Genomic DNA, 19,494 nt, shown 5'->3' with positions numbered 1-19,494 from the left:
ATCTGCATAAAACCTAAATAGCTAGATCAGCTGTATTCCAAACATATGGTAATATTTTGGAAGGACGTCTTCGAAGCCTTCTCATCTGGAGACTCGGAGCTCGGTGAGAGTCCTAGAATAAAGAGCCGATGACCAAGCTTATAGGTAGATACATAAGTAACAACAAATGTTGAGGTGAATACTTCTAGAACACATCATGTACGTTTCAATGTCTCATTCAAGCAAAGATCGATTATATATATCCCTCTAAAAGCCGTATATCCTGGGCCAAAATTACTGACTGGAAACATTTCCAGAAGACCTGAGTTAAGAAATAAGGGGTTCGTTGCTGGAACTTTAGATATCGGAAGTCACGTTTCATGAATGTTCGGGTGCGCGGGTAAAAATGCTATCTGGGATTGATCCTGAACCTCGATGATCATCGATGGAGGGCAAGGATTGATTTTCGTATGTAGAAGCCTGAGTTACCCCGTTGAGAAGCCGAGAACCGAAAGTTAACTCCCGAGCCAAATATCGGGGTTGCAGAGGAATGAAATTGGTATGGGGATAATGATTGATGATAATGTCCACTTGGGTTTCGATGTCTGGTCCTCTAATTAAGCCGGTCTGCTGTAGGCACCTTGTACGCGTGTTTGCTTGTTGCAAAGCGCATGATGCGTTTGAGGAGGCTAGCTGGACTGGATCCATCGTACCAGGCGGCACTGCTATCCCCACAAATTCCATCAAGAACACATTCAAATCTGTTATATGTACTGGCACCCATACACTTTGACATCGGAGACTTGTTTCGCTTCCAAAAGAAGGGTATAAGGGTACGAAAAGATGTACTTGATTAGGTATTGGTCGATGTCTCAACATTGAGCCAACCTGTAAAAATTGAGATGGGTAAAGTACACCTATCCATTACCGGCGAGTAATATTCCGATGACTAGGAGCTGGGGCCAAAAGTCATCATGGGAAGGGGAAACCCTTGCATAAGAACACTAACTCCTGAAGAATCCGAGACTCCCCACATAACAGCCGCGATATTTAAGTTGTCTAATTCATACGGGTGTTCAATTGCAAGGTTCATCGAGTACCGGCAGGTACTTGCTCTAGAGTAACGTAGGTTGGCCGGGTACAGTCCGTACATAGACTCGAATTGGAAACCAAAGGATTCTTCTGACCGACTAACTGGACCGATGCACGAATCACGAAGAGCAGTATGGCATTCTAAGTCATTGGTTCTGAGTAATTGGTGTGCCTTCCAGTCAGTACACACTGTACTATGTAGGGATTAGATATTCGTCTATCCAAGAGAATGAACTGCATGCTGCCACACTACACTCCGCTCTCTACTACCCTACTCCTCTCCTGTACCCTTTTCTTCACCCCTTAACCACCCCTTCTCCTCGTGCCCTATTCTTTTTTTCAGCTTCTCCTCCTCCTTTTCTTCTCCTTCACCTCCGCCTCTAATCTTTCTCCGCCCGCTACCCCCTCCGCCCCTCAATTCTCACCCCCTCCCCACCCCACCCACCCCCGCCGCCGCTTCGTCAAAGCCCTGCTTCGGCCACTGTAGTCTGCTCCTTACATACGGGGGCTTTCCTTCTACTTCGCACTACTCCCAACACATCCCCCCTTTTAATCTGAAGTGACTTTGTAAAGTCAGCATTAACGTATACACGGTCCCTTCGTACATTCACCATCCCTATTTTATACCGGCGAAAATCGGTCTTTTTTTGGAACACACGTCTCGCGTTGTAACGGAATGTGAGTTAAAGCCCCAGCCATCACGGAATTTTTAGCGTGCAGAGCCTCCTCCCCTTCTTCCTTGGCCCTTTTTTTTTCTGTGCTTTATCTACGTCGACTCCGCTCCTGTCGATAACCGGTATTTTATCTGACCACGTTTTCATCTGGTGTCAGTGCTTTCCATACGCACATTACATATATTTCGAGATAGCCATTTTAATCCTGGCCGCTGTAATCTGACGAAGAGGCCTTTTCAGCTGCGCTACATAGAGGAATAATCTTAAATCGAGAGGACCACAAGGACATAAATCTCCCGGTTTTCTACTTGAATATCGGATCACCGGGCTTAATTTCCTTCGGTTCTTTCAGCCTTGGCCATTACAGACCCTCGATAGTTGAGTCGTCGACATATATACATTTGCTCAGAGCAAGCTCTTTCAATTGGCGGGCCCACATCACTGGTTTGTGAACCTTCTTTACAAGTGGCTTCTTGGAGTCTGACGCAAAAGTCTTTAGGTGTAATTCCTAATGTCGTCCAATTCTGACCTAACTATGAGCCACCTTCAATCACTCGCCACTCATCACGGCTCCGGTTCTTCTACCGGAGGCAATACTGCCAACTCTTCTCCTACTGACCCGGGTTCTGGATCTTTGCGTCCTGGTTTTGCTAACGGGTCAATGAGTGCTGGAAATTCGACGAATAGTGTAAGAATGGGGGCAGGTTCTCCTAATTATGATGCGTCTTCCGGTAGTAGGCTGTTCTCAAAAAGGGCACGCGAAATTCAGGCCGAAGAGGGAGTTGGACCTCCACACCCTCCGGGTCTTTGGGGGCCAATGCCAACAACCTCGGCATCATCTCTACGGGACCGCGAGAACTCTGTGCAGGAGTCACAACCAAGTAATAGCTTCGCTGACAATGGCTCAATGGCATCCGACTACACGTCTCCGGTGTATCGCCGCGCACGCGCAGGGACCGTCCCCTCGAAATTTTCACCCGGCGGCCTCACCAACGCTCCGCCAGCTATCTCTCAAATTCTTCCGCAGACAAGTCGTCCGTCCCCCGTGCCAAGCCCTTTCAAGTCCTCCTCGCCGTCAAATTTGGACTTGGTAGACACCCCTCCTGTATCTGGAGCAGGTCTCTCAACCTATTCAGTAGCTTCCAGATTACGCTCAGGATCTTTGAACTTGCCTCAACGGACAAACTATGTTAGTGCTTTTGGGCCTTCCATCTTTTCGAGCTCCTGGTCACAATCCCGCCCCGGAAGCAACAATCTCCCTTCCCCAGCCCAGTCGTCTTTCTCGAAAGATGATGAGGGCACCCATATGGCACCAAAAACCCTAGATTACCTTGGGCTTGTGGATACACCTCAGACATCAAGGGCAACCCTTGCAAAGCCGATGACTCTTGACCCGCTTATTGAAGGTCAACGTGCAGCTGCCCTACAGCCATTTGTCTCAGATCTTAGCTCTGTACAGAGGAACATCAATCGTATTCGGTCTTATTCGGTCAATGCAAAGGAGAAGTACGCTGAAGATGAAGAGGATGATGAAGATGATGAAGTTCGTCATTTATACTCGACTCAACACAGTGGTTCCGTGACCCCGAATTCCATGACTGCAATGGCTGCTGCTCAAGCTCAGGCTAATGCCCATGCCTTGGCTGTGGCTGCGTATACAAACCACGCATCGCCGAGTCGACCTCGAGCCAGGACTGCTGGTATTTTGGACTCTCCACCCGCCAGTCGGTTGAAGGGTTATTTGGCTACTCCATCAAGGCTTGACTCGATGACAAGCGCTTCTGATATGAGGAGCGATTATTTTGATTTACAGAGTGGGTCTGACACATTGAAACTCGCTTCATTGCACCCTCGCCCGTCCAGTGGTGAGGGTGGGTTGGCTTCTATTGAAGAATCTTCTTTGGAGGGTCCTACAAGATCTTTATGGCTCGGAAATATTCCTGCCTCTACAACTACCACCTCACTTGATCACATCTTCCGTACATTCGGACACGTTGAATCAGCGAGAGTCTTGACCCACAAGAACTGTGGTTTCATCAACTTCGAACGCATGGAATCTGCAATTCAGGCTCGCAATCAGTTGAACGGAAAGGAAATTTTCCCGGGTGCAGGGCCTGTTAGAATTGGATTTGCCAAGCCATCCTCAGCCGGAAGCAACGGAACACCCACCCCCAGTGGAGGTGTATATGGGACACCAAGCCCAGATCCCCATCAAAACCCTACAGCCATTGGTGCCGAAAATGGTCTTTCCATGTCTCGTGATGGCAATAACTCAACTTCAGGCGTTAACGGCAAGGATGCAGGCACAGGCCACGACAGTACGGCAGTACCTAAGGTTCCCGAACTGTCCGAGATGAAGGATGATATACTCTCCATTGTTGTGGAATTCGGTGCTGAAAAGTCCGAGCTCCCAAAGATGGCAAAGAATATCGATTTTGCAATCCAATACGATGAGTTTGAAGCCGAAATTCCTTCTATCCCTGAGCCCAGTCACAACCGGGTTCACGACGCACCAAAGCTTAGAGATATTAGAAAGAGAATTGATAATGGAAACTGCTCTAACTCTGAAATCGAAGAGATTGCTCTCAACATGCTCCCAGAAATTGCAGAGCTTTCAAGCGGTTAGTTCTCTTCATTCTTGGAAGTTGCATTCTAGCAAGCTGATTGTTGTATAGATTATCTTGGCAACACTGTTGTTCAAAAATTGTTTGAGTATTGCTCCGAGGAAATCAAGGAGACGATGCTTGTTGAAATTGGCCCTCACTTGGCTGAAATCGGAATTCGTAAGTACACCATCATGTAATTTTAAAAGGCTGTTGCTAATTGATATGATAGACAAAAACGGTACCTGGGCTGGTCAGAAGATCATTGATGTGGCAAAGACACCTGCACAGATGAACAAAATCTGCGACTGTCTTCGCCCTTACACCGTTGCGCTATTCCTTGATCAATATGGAAACTATGTACTCCAGTGCTGTTTGCGATTCGCAGCTCCTTGGAATGACTTTATTTTTGAGACTATGCTGGGTCGTATGTGGGAGATTGCGCAGGGGAGGTTTGGTGCAAGGGCAATGAGGGCGTGCTTGGAGAGCCATCACGCTAGCAAAGACCAACAGAGAATGCTGGCTGCTGCCATTGCCTTACACAGTGTGCAGCTCGCTACCAACGCCAATGGTGCATTGCTGTTGACTTGGTTCTTGGACACTTGCACTTTCCCCCGCCGACGAACTGTGCTTGCACCGAGATTGGTTCCTCACCTAGTTCATCTCTGCACCCACAAGGTAGCGTACTTGACTGTTCTAAAGGTTATTAACCAACGTAATGAGCCAGAGGCACGTGATACTATTCTCAAGGCGTTATTCTTCTCACCCGGAGATAAGGTATTGGAGGATATTTTGAGCGATCATTCTTGCGGAGCCACTCTTATTTTCAAAGTTCTTACTACACCGTTCTTCGAGGAAACAATGAGGAGTGAGGTTGTACAGAACGTCCGAAATGTTCTTCTCAAGCTCAAGGCAACTCCTTCTCAGGGATACAAGAGGTTGATGGACGAGGTTGGTCTGTCCACTCGCAACGGTGTCTCCAACAACTCTGGTAGCAACAACAACAGCAACAATGGGCAGAAAGACCATGCTAGAGAGGCGAATGGAAACTCAAATGCAGGAAATGACCGCAACCGAACACATCACAATGCACCTGCAAGCAATAACCAGAACAATCATCACAATAACCGTGACGTTCCATCCGCTCCCTACTATCCAACCGCCCAGCCAACTTTTGATCCTGCCGTTGCAGCTCAGCTCTCTCAGAATGGGGGCATTGATCTCGCGACCTTAAGGGCATTTGAGCAATTCAATCTCAGCGCTCAGCTCTATAACCCTGGTGGTCCACCTGGGATGAATAACCCACTGCAATACCAAGCCTTGTTGCAACAATCAATGGCTCGTCCAGGTGCAGGGTTCTATGGCATGCCACCCCCAATGGGCAATTTCAACACTGCACCCGGTCCTCAGGATCAATTCCGTGGAGGACACCCGGGTGGTTCTCCAATCCCTCAACAGCAGCAAATGGCAGGAAGTCCGATGCTTGGGGGGATGGGGATGGGTCCAGGTGGAATAAACCCATTGATGGCACAGCAACTCATGGCCAGCTATCCTTATGGAGCGATGAATGGACTTCCGGTTTTCTCTCAGCAGCAGCAACAGCAACAGCAACAGCAGCAACAGCAACAGCAACAGCAACAGCAACAACAGGGAGGTGCGGGTGGTGGAAGAAGGGGAGGAAGGGTGAGTCATCCAGCCCTTTCTCGACCTCTGGTAGAAGTTGAGTACTGATTCCCAGCAGCGCTAGGGGTTTTTGAGATGACATTTTTGACCTGATTCTTTGTTATTTCAATTTTTCATATTTCTTCCCTCGTCTCACTTTGTTATGGAGTAACAAACATGTATACAGTGCCTTTCGTCTTTTTATGGTGATATAAATGTTAACGTTGCCCTGCTCTGCTGGGCCAATACTTCTTTTCTTCCCTAGTATTGTACTTTCAAGTTTCCTTTCTTATTTGGGTGCTTACTATTTTTAACCGCATCGACTTTTGCCTTTCCCCCCTTAGACCTGGCTGAACGTCATGGTTTTTGTTTGTTACCTTTATGTATCAACTTTGTTCTGAATAGTGTTAACGGGTTCCATTGATCCTCTATTGTTATTGTGTATTTTCTCTACCATCCTATCACTCCCCCTTCCTTCTTCTCTACATCTCCTCTTGGCATTTTTCTTCGATCACGCACACGCACAAGTCTGGGGTTTAAAATCACCCCCCCCCCCCCCTCTTTCTTGTTTTGTATGAATTACGGAAAGTATTAGTTGGACATTTTCGCGGGAGTTTGTTGGAAAAAAGAAAAATCGGAGCTGGGAGTTGGGTGCGGTTTGATTGGTGGGTAGGTTTTACGAAGTTGCGATGATGGTGAGTAACATAAAAAGTCTTCTTGTTTGGTTTTTTTTTTTATCATGTTGGTTTGGAATATTGGGTAGTAGTGGAAGGGTATATGGCGGGGGTTGATGGTGGTGGTTGGTGCATGGGCTCTGTTTATGAGGGAAGGATTGGAGGGGGTGATATTGTGTTTTACGGGAAATACATGTAGTCATTGTCTTTCCCTTGTTGGTTTTTTTTGTCTATGTTGAGTGGGAGTTGAGCTTCCTGCTGGGATAAAGATTAACAAGAGAATTCAAATAAAAATAGTTTTTATTGCGAGGAAAATTGCTGTTTTCTGGTTCAACTGGAAGTTGGTTGGTTAGCAGCGAGTGATCGGGGGTGATGCTTGGGAGATTTGCGGCTTCTTGACAACACATTGGACGTCATGACGTCAATGTACATACATACATGCACTTTGCCTACTTATTTCCCCTCGATCGAAGTGTGGGCCATAGATTAATTCCCCAGAGTGTTTATAACCAACCCCTCCCGTCCCCGCGAAACATGTATCCAGCCCTCAGTTCACTCCGCGCCCGCGCCCGCACCTGCACCATAAACCTTAATAGCAGTGCACCATAACCCCCAATTAACACCAGCGCACCATGACGCTCCTCATCAACCCCACCACCACCACCACCACGCACGGCCGCCACGCGCATAAAGCATGGTGGAAGTCCGCGGCCGTCTACCAAATCTACCCCTCCTCCTTCGCCGACACCAACGGCGACGGCATCGGCGACCTCCCGGGCATCCTCTCCAAGCTGGACTATCTCCACAAGCTGAACATCGACGTCGTCTGGCTCTCGCCGATATACCGCTCGCCGCAGAAGGACATGGGGTATGACATCTCCGACTACTGCGACGTGGATCCGCGGTATGGGGAGATGCGGGATCTGGATGCGCTGCTGGAGGGGCTGCATGCCCGCGGGATGAGGCTGGTGCTGGACTTGGTGGTGAATCATAGTTCGGATGAGGTTTGTGGGGTTTCTTTTTTTTTTTCTGCGAGGGTGAGTGAGGGCTGAGGTGTAGTGTGGTAGCATCCGTGGTTCCAAGAATCGAAGCAGGACCGCACGAACCCCAAGGCCGACTGGTACGTCTGGCGGGCGCCGCGCTACATCTCCGGCGTGCGCTGCGCGCCCAACAACTGGGAGTCCGTGTTCAGCGGGCCTGCATGGACCTATGTCCCCGCGCGGGACCAGTACTACCTGCACCTGTTCCTGCCGGGGCAGCCGGACCTCAACTGGGAGGTGCCGGCGGTGCGCGAGGCCGTGTACGGCGTGATGCGCTTCTGGCTGGACAAGGGCGTGGACGGGTTCCGCATGGACGTCATCAACCTGATCAGCAAGGTGCAGAGCTTCCCCGATGCGCCCGGCGAGGGGCTGCAGAGCGGGATGGACTACTGCGCGAATGGGCCGCGGATGCATGAGTTCTTGAGGGAGATGAGGAGAAAGGCGGTGGAGGGGTATGATGTGTTGACGGTGGGGGAGATGCCGTGGGTGAAGGATGAGTGGGAGGTGTTGAAGGCGGTCGGTAGGGAGAGGGGCGAGCTGGATATGGTATTTCAGTTTGATATGTATGGTCTCTTTTTTTTCCAGTCTTTTTAACCCTAGTCCTCCTGGCTCGTGGGTGTGATGGTGGTGGTGGTGTTGATATTGCGTAGTGTGAGCGTCGACTGGGGCTCCGGGAACAAGTTTGAGCATCTCCGGTTCCAGCCGAAGCTGCTGGCAGAGGTGGTGAACCACTGGCAGACCTTCATGATCGAGCACGACGGGTGGAACACGCTGTTTGATGAGAATCATGACCAGCCGCGCACCGTGTCGAGGTTTGTGGACCGCAAGTATACGGACAGCGACTATGAAACCCGCGCGAAGGTGTCGAAGCTGCTGGCAACGTTTCTGGTCTGCCAGAGTGGAACGGTCTATGTATACCAGGGCCAGGAGCTCGGCATGAGAAACTGCCCGAAGGAGTGGCCGATCGAGGAGTATAAGGATATAGAGACTATCAATTACTGGAATAAGTATATATCTTCTCATCTGTAGACATGTAGTATAGTATACTATGAGCGCCGGATATGCTGACGGGCGTCTTGCAAAGGGTGCTGGAAGAGCGGGGCGGCGGAGACGCAGACATGTCGGACGTCATGGCGCAGGTCCAGCTCAAGGCTAGAGACAACGGGAGGACTCCCATGCAGGTATATATACCATTCAAGTAGCCCTATGAGAAACCATTCCTTACATTGGTCAACACTAGTGGAACGACACCGCGCACGGCGGGTTCACGACCGGCACACCATGGATGCGGGTCAACGACGACTACCCCTGCTGGAACGCCGCTCTGCAAACCGACGACCCGGACAGCGCCTACAGCTACTGGTCCAGGCTACTCAAGTTCCGGAAGGAGTTCTGCGATATCGTTGTGTACGGCGACTTTGAGATGCTGACGGGCGGCGAGAAGGGCGTGATTGCGTACCGGCGGAACGGGTACATGGGCGCGGATGTGGGGAGTGGGAAGGCGGCGGCGATTGTGGTGGTGTTGAACTTTGAGCCGAGGAGTGTGGGGTGGAGGTTGGAGGAGGGGAAGTTTGCCAAGAGGGTGGTGCCGGATGTGTTGCTAGGGACGTATGGGACGACGGTGTTTGTGGATCAGGGGATGTTGGTGTTGAGGCCGTTTGAGGCGGTGGTGCTGGATGCCAGTGTGTGAGACGGGGCTTTGGAGTATCGGTGTTTGTGAAGGGACTTCTTGCTTACCTTTCAATTATCATATTGAGAGTAGTTTGTGTGAGGCAATGCTGTATTTAGTCTGGTGAAGATCTAAACACGACGATGACAATACAAGAGAGAAAGAGAGATGCAGGCAAGAAGAAGAGCTGTACCTATCACCATTGAAGATGTCTGTGACTATAAGCTTGAGGACAGTTGGTCCCTCAGGCTAAGAAAGTTTGAGTCTCGAGCCTTAGAGGGGAATTCGAAAGGAGAGAAGGCTCTCCACCTCCCGATCTATCCCCCTTGCTTATCACCATGGCGTCGTCATCCCATCGCTTGAGACACGTAGCCACCACCTCCTAAACGACAGGCTGATACGTCGTTCAGAAGCCAATTAGCGCACCCGAAGAGCCGAGTGATACACCGTGATGCAATCGACGACCGACCAAACCCAACTTTCCTTGCAAGCCCAGCAAAGTTTCGTTGCGTCGAGAGCTCTTTCGACTGAAACTACATGTACTGATATTTCCCAAAGTCTCCCTTGTAACAAATGATGCTTCCCATCTTGATTCGCAACGATCTTTTGGATCATAGAGTATCACTCGATACGACTCAACGCGAACTACGCAAAGATATTTTCCATACCGTCCCACTATACCACCTTACCATTCTTTCTTACGATCCAGGGAGAGCGTTACTCTCTAGTACGTTCAACTACACACTTTGCCTCTACCTAAAACGAAGCTTTTTCGTCCCCTCGCTGCCAGCCAGAGAACGATGTGTTACCAAGAAGAAATTGATCGCGCGTGATCGGGTGTTCCTGTCCCAGTGACATCGCTACGTCTATAAGTCAAATAGCCCTCTCGATCCCCCCCAGTAGTATCCCGTCGATGAAGCGCAGCCCATAAGTCGTCTCCTCGCTGTCAGCCAGAAGACGATGTGTTCATGAGAAGAAACGGTCCCACCCCTATTCTACTAAATGAACACCGCTACGCCTAAACCCTCTATAAGCCAAATAGCCATTTACCCCGGTACCCCAATATTATAGTAGAGAGCAGCTTACTCGTCTCCTCGCTGTCAGCCAGAAGACGATGTGTTCATCAGAAGAAATGGCCCATCTCAGGAGCACTAGAAGTTCACTTCCTCCAAAGAACACCGCTGCGCCTAAACCCTCTCTATTTAGCTATTATGCTTCCCCCCAGAAGTATGTATCCCATTGAAGCGCAGCCTATAAGTTGTCCCCTCGCTGGCAGCCAGAAGACAATGTGTTAACCAGAAGAAATGGATCATTTCGAGACCCGTTGCTCCCCGCCAACACCGCTACGCCTAAACCCTCTATAATTAGCCAAATATCGATTTCCCCCAGTAGCACCCCAATGTAATAGAGCGCAGCTTACTCGTCCCCTCGCTGTCAGCCAGAAGACGATGTGTAGGCAGGGAAGAAGAGAAGCGATCTTCTTGTTCTTTCCCCCCCCTACACTGCTGCGCTTGAGCCCTCCGTAATTTGAATAACTATGTCCCCCAAGTACCTGCAGTTCTCTCATCCCCTCGCTGGCAGCCAGAAGACAATGTGTAGCTCAATAAAAACTTGAATTCAAAGCAGTTATTACCGAACTACACCACTGCAGTTAAACCATAAGCTAAATAGCTATCCCCCAGTACCAAGTTCTTGCAGTTTTCTCGTCCCCTCGCTGTCAGCCAGAAGATAATGTGTAGGCAGCAATGAAAAGAAGTGAGGATATCCGCTCCTGCCTTCCATCTACCCTACACCACTGCGCTTGAGCCCTCTATAAGCTTTATAAAGCTATATCCCCCTAGTGCCCACCGAAGCTATAGCTTCCCAACCCTCATTGACAAGTGCGAAGGAAGAAGATACCGCAAATATCGCGGTATCTTCCTTGCCCACACTTGCTGTGCTCGCTATGAATTCATCCGTGCATGTGTGTATATGCCCAAACATGAACCCCGAAAAAGCATCCATAATCAAAAAACCATCATTCCCCCAGAGCCCACTTTGCCCACAGTTCCGCTCGTTCCCTCGCTGGATGCCAGAGAACGATGTGTTTGGCCTGTTCCGAAGATCAACACAATGATATTGCGAATCTTCGGAGCAGGCGAAACACGGCTGCGCTCTGCCACTGGGTGAATCACCACCACAGCGACAAGTCAAGCCCCATTGACTCCCCACCAAAGAGAATCATAATCTGTCCCCCCAGTCCCGATTGGCTCCAACGAACCCACTATTCTGCTCGTCCCCTCGCAAGATTCCAGAGAACGATGTGTTTATTAAAGAATTCAAAAATAAAAATGACTCCTTCAATAAACACCGATGCACCCTCTGTAGCTAGATCTGTTACCGGGTGAATCACCACCACAGTTAAAAGACCAGCCAAACGAACTCTACACGAAAGAGAGTCGTTATTTGCTGCCCCAGTGCCAACTCTCCCTCAGTTCCGAATCTTTCCTAGTTTCTCACTTTCCCACAGTGCTTACTTTACCCCAGTTCTCAATCTGCCCAATTCGCCCACTTTCCCCCAGTGCCTAGTTTGCCCCAGTGTCCAGTTTTCCCCAGTGCCCAATTTTCCCCAGTGCCCACGCAGTTCTAATCGTCCCCTCACAGGCAGCCAGAGTACGATGTGTAACAGGAGAAGAGAAAGAGTCCCCATCTCCGTCTCCTTCTTCTGCTACACTGCCACGTTTTCTGTTGTGGATGATCTGTGTGACCACCACAGTGACAGACCAATTCCCAGTGCCCCAGTTCCCATTTTGCCCCAGTGCCCATTTTTCCCCAGTGCCAATTCGCCCCCAGTGCCCACTTGTGTTGTTGTGTTGTTGTGTCGTAAATAAAGAGGGAGAAAAAAAGATAAGGAAAAAGAAGAGAAAGAGCAAAGGAGGGAGCGAAGAAACGGGAGCTTATAGCCAAAGGGGCCAAGCTTCGAATTCTGGACAGATAGACCAGATAATCTGATAGTGAGTCTTCGGGACTCTGCGTTAGTGTGAGCTTCCCTCGTAGTAGGGTGTTGCGTCGTCACCTACCCGTAGCCATGCCCAACGAGCAGCTTGCTTGTGAGGGCTGGGTGCGAGCTTAGGTAGTGCGGCAGCTCGAACCAGGGTACCGCCACAATTGGGGAATAGAAGGGGGGGACATGGGGTAATGCGGTGTTTCTGTATGCCGCTTCCTTCGGGTGTCGTTGCCCACAAGCGGGTGATCATGGATTATCACTCGAAGAATTCACCCCACGTAATCTGGATTAAAAAAACCTTTGCTATGTAGTATAGGATGAAAAACATCAGTCTATCGAAATGAGCTGCGAACAAGTGAAGCCCGACAAGGTGCTCAGCCTAAAGTTATCCGTAGCAATACGTGTAGTCGACTGTATGCCCTCTCGGCGCACTTCGACGGGCTATAAATTGACTTCTTTGACGTTTTATGGACTACCGTACGTGTACTCCCCTACACCCTTGTCACCATCGGCTTTAATCAATGAACACCAACTCGCTACCATCGATCCCCCATAATCAGCACAACCACCGTCGCTGCTTAGATCTACGGGGGATTTACCTTTCCTTTCATTTTCATTTTGAAAGCACCTCCCCCCATCAAGAAATTTCCACATGCGGTAGAGCGGAAAGTAGAGAAAATGAAAAAAGAAAACAAAAGTAGGGAAAATGAAAAAGAAATCAGAAAAAAGAAATCGTCCGTTACATGTAAGTCACTCAGAGCGAAAGCGGTGGAGGGCTCCGTCCACGAGCAGAGAAAGTACCGCGCGCGGTATGGAAAGTCAACAGAGAGCGCCACAGGTAAGAATCAGTAGCTGGTAAGCTTCCGCCCGTCCCGGCGTAGAAGCCCAGACAGCGAGACTTGGAGGAGGTTGTGTAGCTTTGGCTCCTAGGTAGGAAGATGCGGAACCTGGAAAGTGAGAATGCGACGCCTATGGAGATAACAGCCTGCCGGGGAGCGAGAAAAATAGAAAAAAAAAAGCATTGATACTGCCCCGATTGGGATTCGAACCCAAGATCTCCTCACAGCTCTAAACCTACATGCTGAGTTTCTGGTATGTTAACCACTACACTACCAGGGCATGTCTGGAAGATGCGGAACCTGGAAAGTGAGGATGCGACGCCTATGGAGATAACAGCCTGCCGGGGGCGAGAGAAATAGAAAGAAAAAAAGAATTGATACTGCCCCGATTGGGATTCGAACCCAAGATCTCCTCACAGCTCTAAACCTACGTGCTGAGTTTCTGGTATGTTAACCGCTACACTACCAGGGCATGTCTGGAAGATGCGGAACCTGGAAAGTGAGGAACCTGGAAAGTGAGGATGCGACGCCTATGGAGATAACAGCCTGCCGGGGAGCGAGAAAAATAGAAAAAAAAAAGAATTGATACTGCCCCGATTGGGATTCGAACCCAAGATCTCCTCACAGCTCTAAACCTACGTGCTGAGTTTCTGGTATGTTAACCGCTACACTACCAGGGCATGTCTGGAAGATGCGGAACCTGGAAGGTGAGGATGCGACGCCTATGGAGATAACAGCCTGCCGGGGAGCGAGAGAAATAGAAAGAAAAAAAGAATTGATACTGCCCCGATTGGGATTCGAACCCAAGATCTCCTCACAGCTCTAAACCTACGTGCTGAGTTTCTGGTATGTTAACCACTACACTACCAGGGCATGTCTGTTTGCGCGGCAGAGCTAGCTTTGAGCCCATCTCCCCGAGCCCCCTTGGTAAGGCAGGGTAGAGCATTGTGCGTACTTACTACACTAGTAAAAAATAATAAAACCCGCCTACCCGCCGCGCCGGGCCCGTAAGTACCCAGTTTCTCCTTCTCGCCTTCCCATCAACGTACCAAGCCAAATCTGCCGCGGGGCTACGATAGCTATGGTTGTTGTCAGATAATGGCTCAATGGCCATACCCGACATTCATGGATAAGTGGGCTTTGAACTCAGCTATGCTATGGATTTAGTTGTCTGTGCCTATGGGTGGTGTTTCAATACATACTAAAACCCAACCTCAATAAATCCACCCCTCGTAGTAGCATATCTCCGGCCATAGTCCATGACCTCTCGCCACTATTGACAAAACGCGTACGTAGGCACGGCTCTATACAATCTAGGGGGTGTTTCAAAGGGGAACCTACATCATCTGAACTCAAGAAAAGGCAGTACAGTAACGACTATAGAGCAAACCGACTTCTTACAGCACAGAATGCCACCTACCTTTACTTCCTACGATCCACTGCGTAGTAGTCAGTCAGCCCTCCGGGGTTTCTGGCGCCTACTCTTCTTTAACACATGATCGGTAGTGGCATGGCCAGCAGTTGAATCAAAAACCTCCCCTCCCCGCGGGGCAGCACAAAGTGGCATGGAGCAGAAGAGAAGCAAAAAAAAATATGCAAGTATCACCACACACCGCACCACACCAAACCTCTGCATTCCTGCGTTCGGTTCTGTCCGTAACAACATGTCCGCTCCAGCTGCATGAAACAGAACATACTTCTCACGGACAGAAGGGAAGCACGAAGCAGAAGTAAAATGGGGGGTTGGTGGTGAGGCGTGTGGGGCGGAGTGGAGTGTGGAGTTGAGAGGTGGGGAAGGGAGAGGTAGAGCAGACCGGGAAAGAGAATTTAAGGTAATGTGTGGCAAGGATAGACGGAGGCAGGTAGAGCGGGCTAGGCTAAAGATAGGGCTCTGAGGCTGTAGTAAGCCTAGCCCTGATGCAAGATCAGTAGGTCAAGAGCTCTGGTATTTGACAGATTGAGGTGCTGGAATAAACTGTTGGTTCTTTTTTTTCACTTCTCTCAACACAAATCTTAAAGCCTGCCACTGCAAAGACCTCGAACAGAGCCAGCTTCCTTCTGGAACACCATATTCGGATGCATGTATTCGCGTACAAGACGTCATCTTTGTCCACGTATGTGCACGCACTTCTACACTACGCAAGCAGTCCGGGGAGCTGTACAAAAGACAGATCACCGGCGGAACAAGACCTGTCCATACTGCCATGTTAGCCATGTTAGCCAAGTCACAGACAAGGTCTCTTAGAACCAAAGCCTCTATATAATGTGTTTCCATCAACACACCGACACCGACTCCGACACTCGAGCTCTCCTGTAGAATGTTGATTGGCGGCCCTCGACACCCAGCACCCAGCATTCGAGACGAGTGATATTCAATGACACAGAGGCAGCCAAGGATTACGTGAGAGCGACCTCCGACTTGGCAACGTGTTGTTGCGACGAGCGAGCCGAGCTCCCGCGCAAAGCGCAAGGGTTCAGTTAGGGTCCACTGGACGCTGGAGAAGTAACTAACGGATCAAGAAGAAGGAGAAGGAAGGTGGAAGGAAAGGAAGCAAGCAGCAAGCAGCGAGCAGCGCAGGCAACAGGCAGCGAGAGAGAGTGTGTGTAAGAGAAAAAAAAAAGAAAAGGGCCTGGGAAGAGAAGCACAGACGGGCGAGGCTGATTCCTACATTCTTTGTCTACTACTGCATTATTTTACATACGTAGTATTCTGCTCTACAGATAATATATATTATCCGGCACCCCATCGATATCATCCCCTTCCAGTTCCAGGTCCCTATTACCTGTTTGCCCTTTCTCTGCACTGCTTGCTTGCCTAGCTTTGTTGCCCTCTCCCGAACCATCCAAACCCCCCCCCCCACACACCCGCCACTACATCCACCACAACCCACCCACTACTTCTATTAGGGAGATATCCCTTTCCTACTCACTTTAGATGGCCAGCTCTTCCACGCGCCATGATAACCAACGCTCAAATGCGCCGCCAGGGTTCCCCACGCCCTCAAAGAGCTCTGTTGCGCCACCCGCGGTGGATATGGACACCGTTGAGTTAAGGGACATGATGGCGAGCTCGCCGCCGCCCGAGCTGGAGCTCAAGGACGACATCATCAAGTTGAGCATGATGGGCGACGAGGTCGCCGTCAAGGCCCTTCTCGATAGAGGAGAGATCACTGCACGCTGGACCGACGCTGACGGGATCGGGCCACTACATGTGATTAATACCCCCCTCATACCCTCCATCCCTATATCAATCCTCTCCCCCCTCGCACCGCTAACAGATGTAGTGGGCTGCAATCAACAATCGCTACGCCGTGTGCAAGCTGCTTATAGAGCGCGGCGCCGACGTCAACGCAAAGGGCGGCGACTCGGTCTCAACTCCTGCCATGTGGGCCGCGCAACGCGGCCACTACTACACCGTCAACCTGCTCCTCCGGAACGGTGCTGACCCCCTACTCGCCGATAGCAGCGGCTACAATATCCTCCACCTTGCAACATTTGACGGGAACCTGTTGCTGCTGGTGCTGCTGTTACACCAGGGCATCCCCGTGGACTCTCGAGACCCGCTGATGCACACAAGCCTAATGTGGGCGGCGTATAAGGGGTATGCGTCGAGTGTAGATCTGTTCCTGCGCTGGGGCGCGGACATACATGCGGTTGACGACAACGGCTTTACCGCGCTGCATTGGGCGATTGTGCGCGGCAACTTCGGGTGCATACAGAAGCTCATCGAGTACGGCTCCGACCGGTTCGTCAAGAACAACGACGGCAAGACGCCGGCGCTTGTCGCGGAGGAGCTCAAGACGCAGCGGGTCTGGTGGGATGCGCTGGAGGAGTGCGGATACGACCGGGACGGGAATCCGCTGCACCCTACCGGCACGATACTGGGCGTCCGGGTGCAGGACAAGACGGCCGTGCTGCACAAGTTCTTCTTCTGCTGGCCGACGGTCGTGGTCTGGGCGGTCACTACGTGTCTCGCGCAGCTGCCGTGGTTTCTGGGGATTCCTGTTGCGGGCGCGGTGGGGGCTGGGTTGCACTGGGTCGCGGATAAGGCGCTGGATTATGGGGATGGCGAGAAGGCGATGTATAAAACGCCCTACTTGGCAGGTATCTTTGGAGCTACGGCGTTCTGGATTGCGGAGAGATGGATTTTCCACATATTACCTAGTAATAACCCCTCCTTTGTGTATTACTTCTCTGAATATAAAAAGAAAAAAACGGTTCCTACAAAAACATGAGTGGGGGAGCATAAGTTGACTTTCTCTTCTCTCTTTGCGCCCTAAAAGATACGTTTGGCACCGTCCCATTCAGCAACATATTCTTTGGCATTGTCTTCGGCTTCTGCGTCTACTTCTACATAGTTTGCATGCTCTATGACCCTGGATACATCCCGAAGCTCTCCAGCGTCACGGAGCAAAAGGCCGTGATCGAGGAGCTACTAACCCTCTGGAAATACGACTCTGAGAACTTCTGCGTCCAATGCATGGTGCGCATGCCCCTGCGCGCAAAGCACTGCAAACGCTGCGCCAGATGCGTCGCCAAACACGACCAGTCAGTGCACCTCCTCTCCCCGTCCCCTCACTCCCCCCACTAACCACCCCATCCCATGACAGCCACTGCCCCTGGGTCTTCAACTGCATCGGCGTCAAGAACCACCGCCAATTCTTCCTCTTCGTCCTCTGCCTCGAACTCGGCATCTTCATCCTCGTCAACCTCGTCATCACCCACTTCACGCTCCTCCCCCAGCTCACCACCTACCCCACCTGCGCCCTCCTCGCCGAGCCCTTCTGCTCCCCCGTCCTGCAGGACCCCTTCACCGTCTACATCTGCCTCTGGGGCTGCCTGCAAACCACATGGGTCACCATGCTGCTCGTCGTCCAGCTCGTCCAGATCGCGCGCGCACAGACGACATACGAGAGCATGCACGGCAGCCGCCACAGCCACACGCACTTCAACGAACACAAGGTCGCCGCCACAATCGCGTCCACCATCGCCGCCGGCTCCTCGTCCATGGACGGCGCGCAGCTGACGTCCGGCCACCGCGGCCCCGACCCTGCCGCCCGCGGCCACCACGGGCACGGGCACGGGCACCGCCCGCATAACACGGACACGTGCTGGACGAAGGTGAAGAAGGCGCTCGGCGTCGGCGCGTTCGTGAACATCACCTCTGACCGCGGCGGCGCCGCCCGCGCGCGCGGCAACCCGTTTTCAAGGGGGATTGTGACCAACTGTAAGGACTTTTGGTGTGATCCGGCGCCGCTGCTGAGGCCGAGTAGGGAGGGGGGCGGAGAGGCGCTGCTGGGCGGCGGCGTGGTGGATTACTTTAATATGTATGAGACGCCGCCGAGGATGAGGGTGCGTGGCGGTGGGGGTGGCGCGGGCGGGAGGTACCAGAGGCTGGCGGAGGAGGAGGAGGAGGAGGAGGTATAGTTGTTTGTTTGGGTTGGGTTGTGTTAGCGGGAGTGCGTGCACTATGTAGTGGGAAGCAGGGAGGGAGGAGAGAGGGGAGGAGGAGGGGGGGGAAGGATTTGTTTGTGTCGGCTTTTGGTGCGCGTAGGTAGACGGTAAATAAATATCGTAATTTGTTGCGTTGGTGCTTTAGTTTGTGGTTGTGCTTTGGGGTGGGTGTGGTCATGGCTTGTCACTCGGTCGGGTTTGTAGTGCTAGTGTAGTGTAGTGTAGTGTAGTGTAGTGTAGAGGCGCGAATACCAAGAAATTGACGGCTTGTATGTAACTCAACTCCTAAGTAGGTATATACAGAATACCTAGATCCAGCTGCTATTAGATGGCCGTATGGTCAAGTCGACACTGAGCGCTGTCGCCGGTGTTGAGGATGGGCTTTGAATACGGGTAGAGTACCGGTTGTCGCCCTGGCGGTGTGGTAATGGCGGGATGGTGATGATCTGTTAAGCTAGGCTGGGTGCGGATGGGGTTGGTTGGTTGGTTGGTTGGTTGGTGGTGGTGGTGGTAGTGGTAGTGATGGTTAGTGCTGATGGGTACTGATAGTTATACCGGTTGGTACTGATGATCGGTACTGATGTTGGTACTGATGCCCGTCACCGGTGTTTAGTGCTTCAGATGTGAACTGTTACCTGAATATGGGAGATTATATACGCAGCTACTAACGATCAAGACATATAGCAACAATCACTCGGTTCGTGCTACAGCTCAATCTAGCCAATTGAACTCAATTCAATTGATACTACACACATCACTGAACCCCTGCCACGAATCCGAACAAACCTCGGAACCATGGCCTAATTGATACATTTACTAGTC

General features: G+C 51.1%; 3 protein-coding genes across 3 annotated transcripts; all 3 read left to right on the top strand.

Annotated features, from left to right (window-relative positions):
- Window positions 1-2,256: 2,256 nt before the first annotated feature.
- On the top strand, window positions 2,257-6,095 carry H6S33_001537 (uncharacterized protein; the record flags this gene model as incomplete). Its single annotated transcript, XM_044833326.1, has 4 exons — window positions 2,257-4,366; window positions 4,421-4,528; window positions 4,581-6,031; window positions 6,090-6,095. 4 exons carry the CDS (start codon window positions 2,257-2,259, stop codon window positions 6,093-6,095), a joined length of 3,675 nt encoding a protein of 1,224 aa, XP_044693598.1.
- Window positions 6,096-7,316: 1,221 nt separating this feature from the next.
- Window positions 7,317-9,414, top strand: H6S33_001536 (uncharacterized protein; the record flags this gene model as incomplete). Its single annotated transcript, XM_044833325.1, has 5 exons — window positions 7,317-7,688; window positions 7,752-8,287; window positions 8,375-8,731; window positions 8,809-8,905; window positions 8,965-9,414. The coding sequence occupies 5 exons, from the start codon at window positions 7,317-7,319 to the stop codon at window positions 9,412-9,414; spliced, it is 1,812 nt and encodes a 603-aa protein (XP_044693597.1).
- A 6,739-nt stretch (window positions 9,415-16,153) lies between these two features.
- On the top strand, window positions 16,154-18,645 carry H6S33_001535 (uncharacterized protein; the record flags this gene model as incomplete). The annotated part of the gene is made up of 5 exons (XM_044833324.1): window positions 16,154-16,429; window positions 16,503-17,382; window positions 17,502-17,766; window positions 17,829-18,033; window positions 18,097-18,645. 5 exons carry the CDS (start codon window positions 16,154-16,156, stop codon window positions 18,643-18,645), a joined length of 2,175 nt encoding a protein of 724 aa, XP_044693596.1.
- Window positions 18,646-19,494: the final 849 nt, after the last annotated feature.

Source organism: Morchella sextelata (genome assembly GCF_020137385.1).
Source record: "Morchella sextelata strain SCLS chromosome Unknown scls_11, whole genome shotgun sequence".
NCBI lineage: Eukaryota > Fungi > Ascomycota > Pezizomycetes > Pezizales > Morchellaceae > Morchella > Morchella sextelata.
This window is presented reverse-complemented; position numbering and strand designations above follow the sequence as displayed.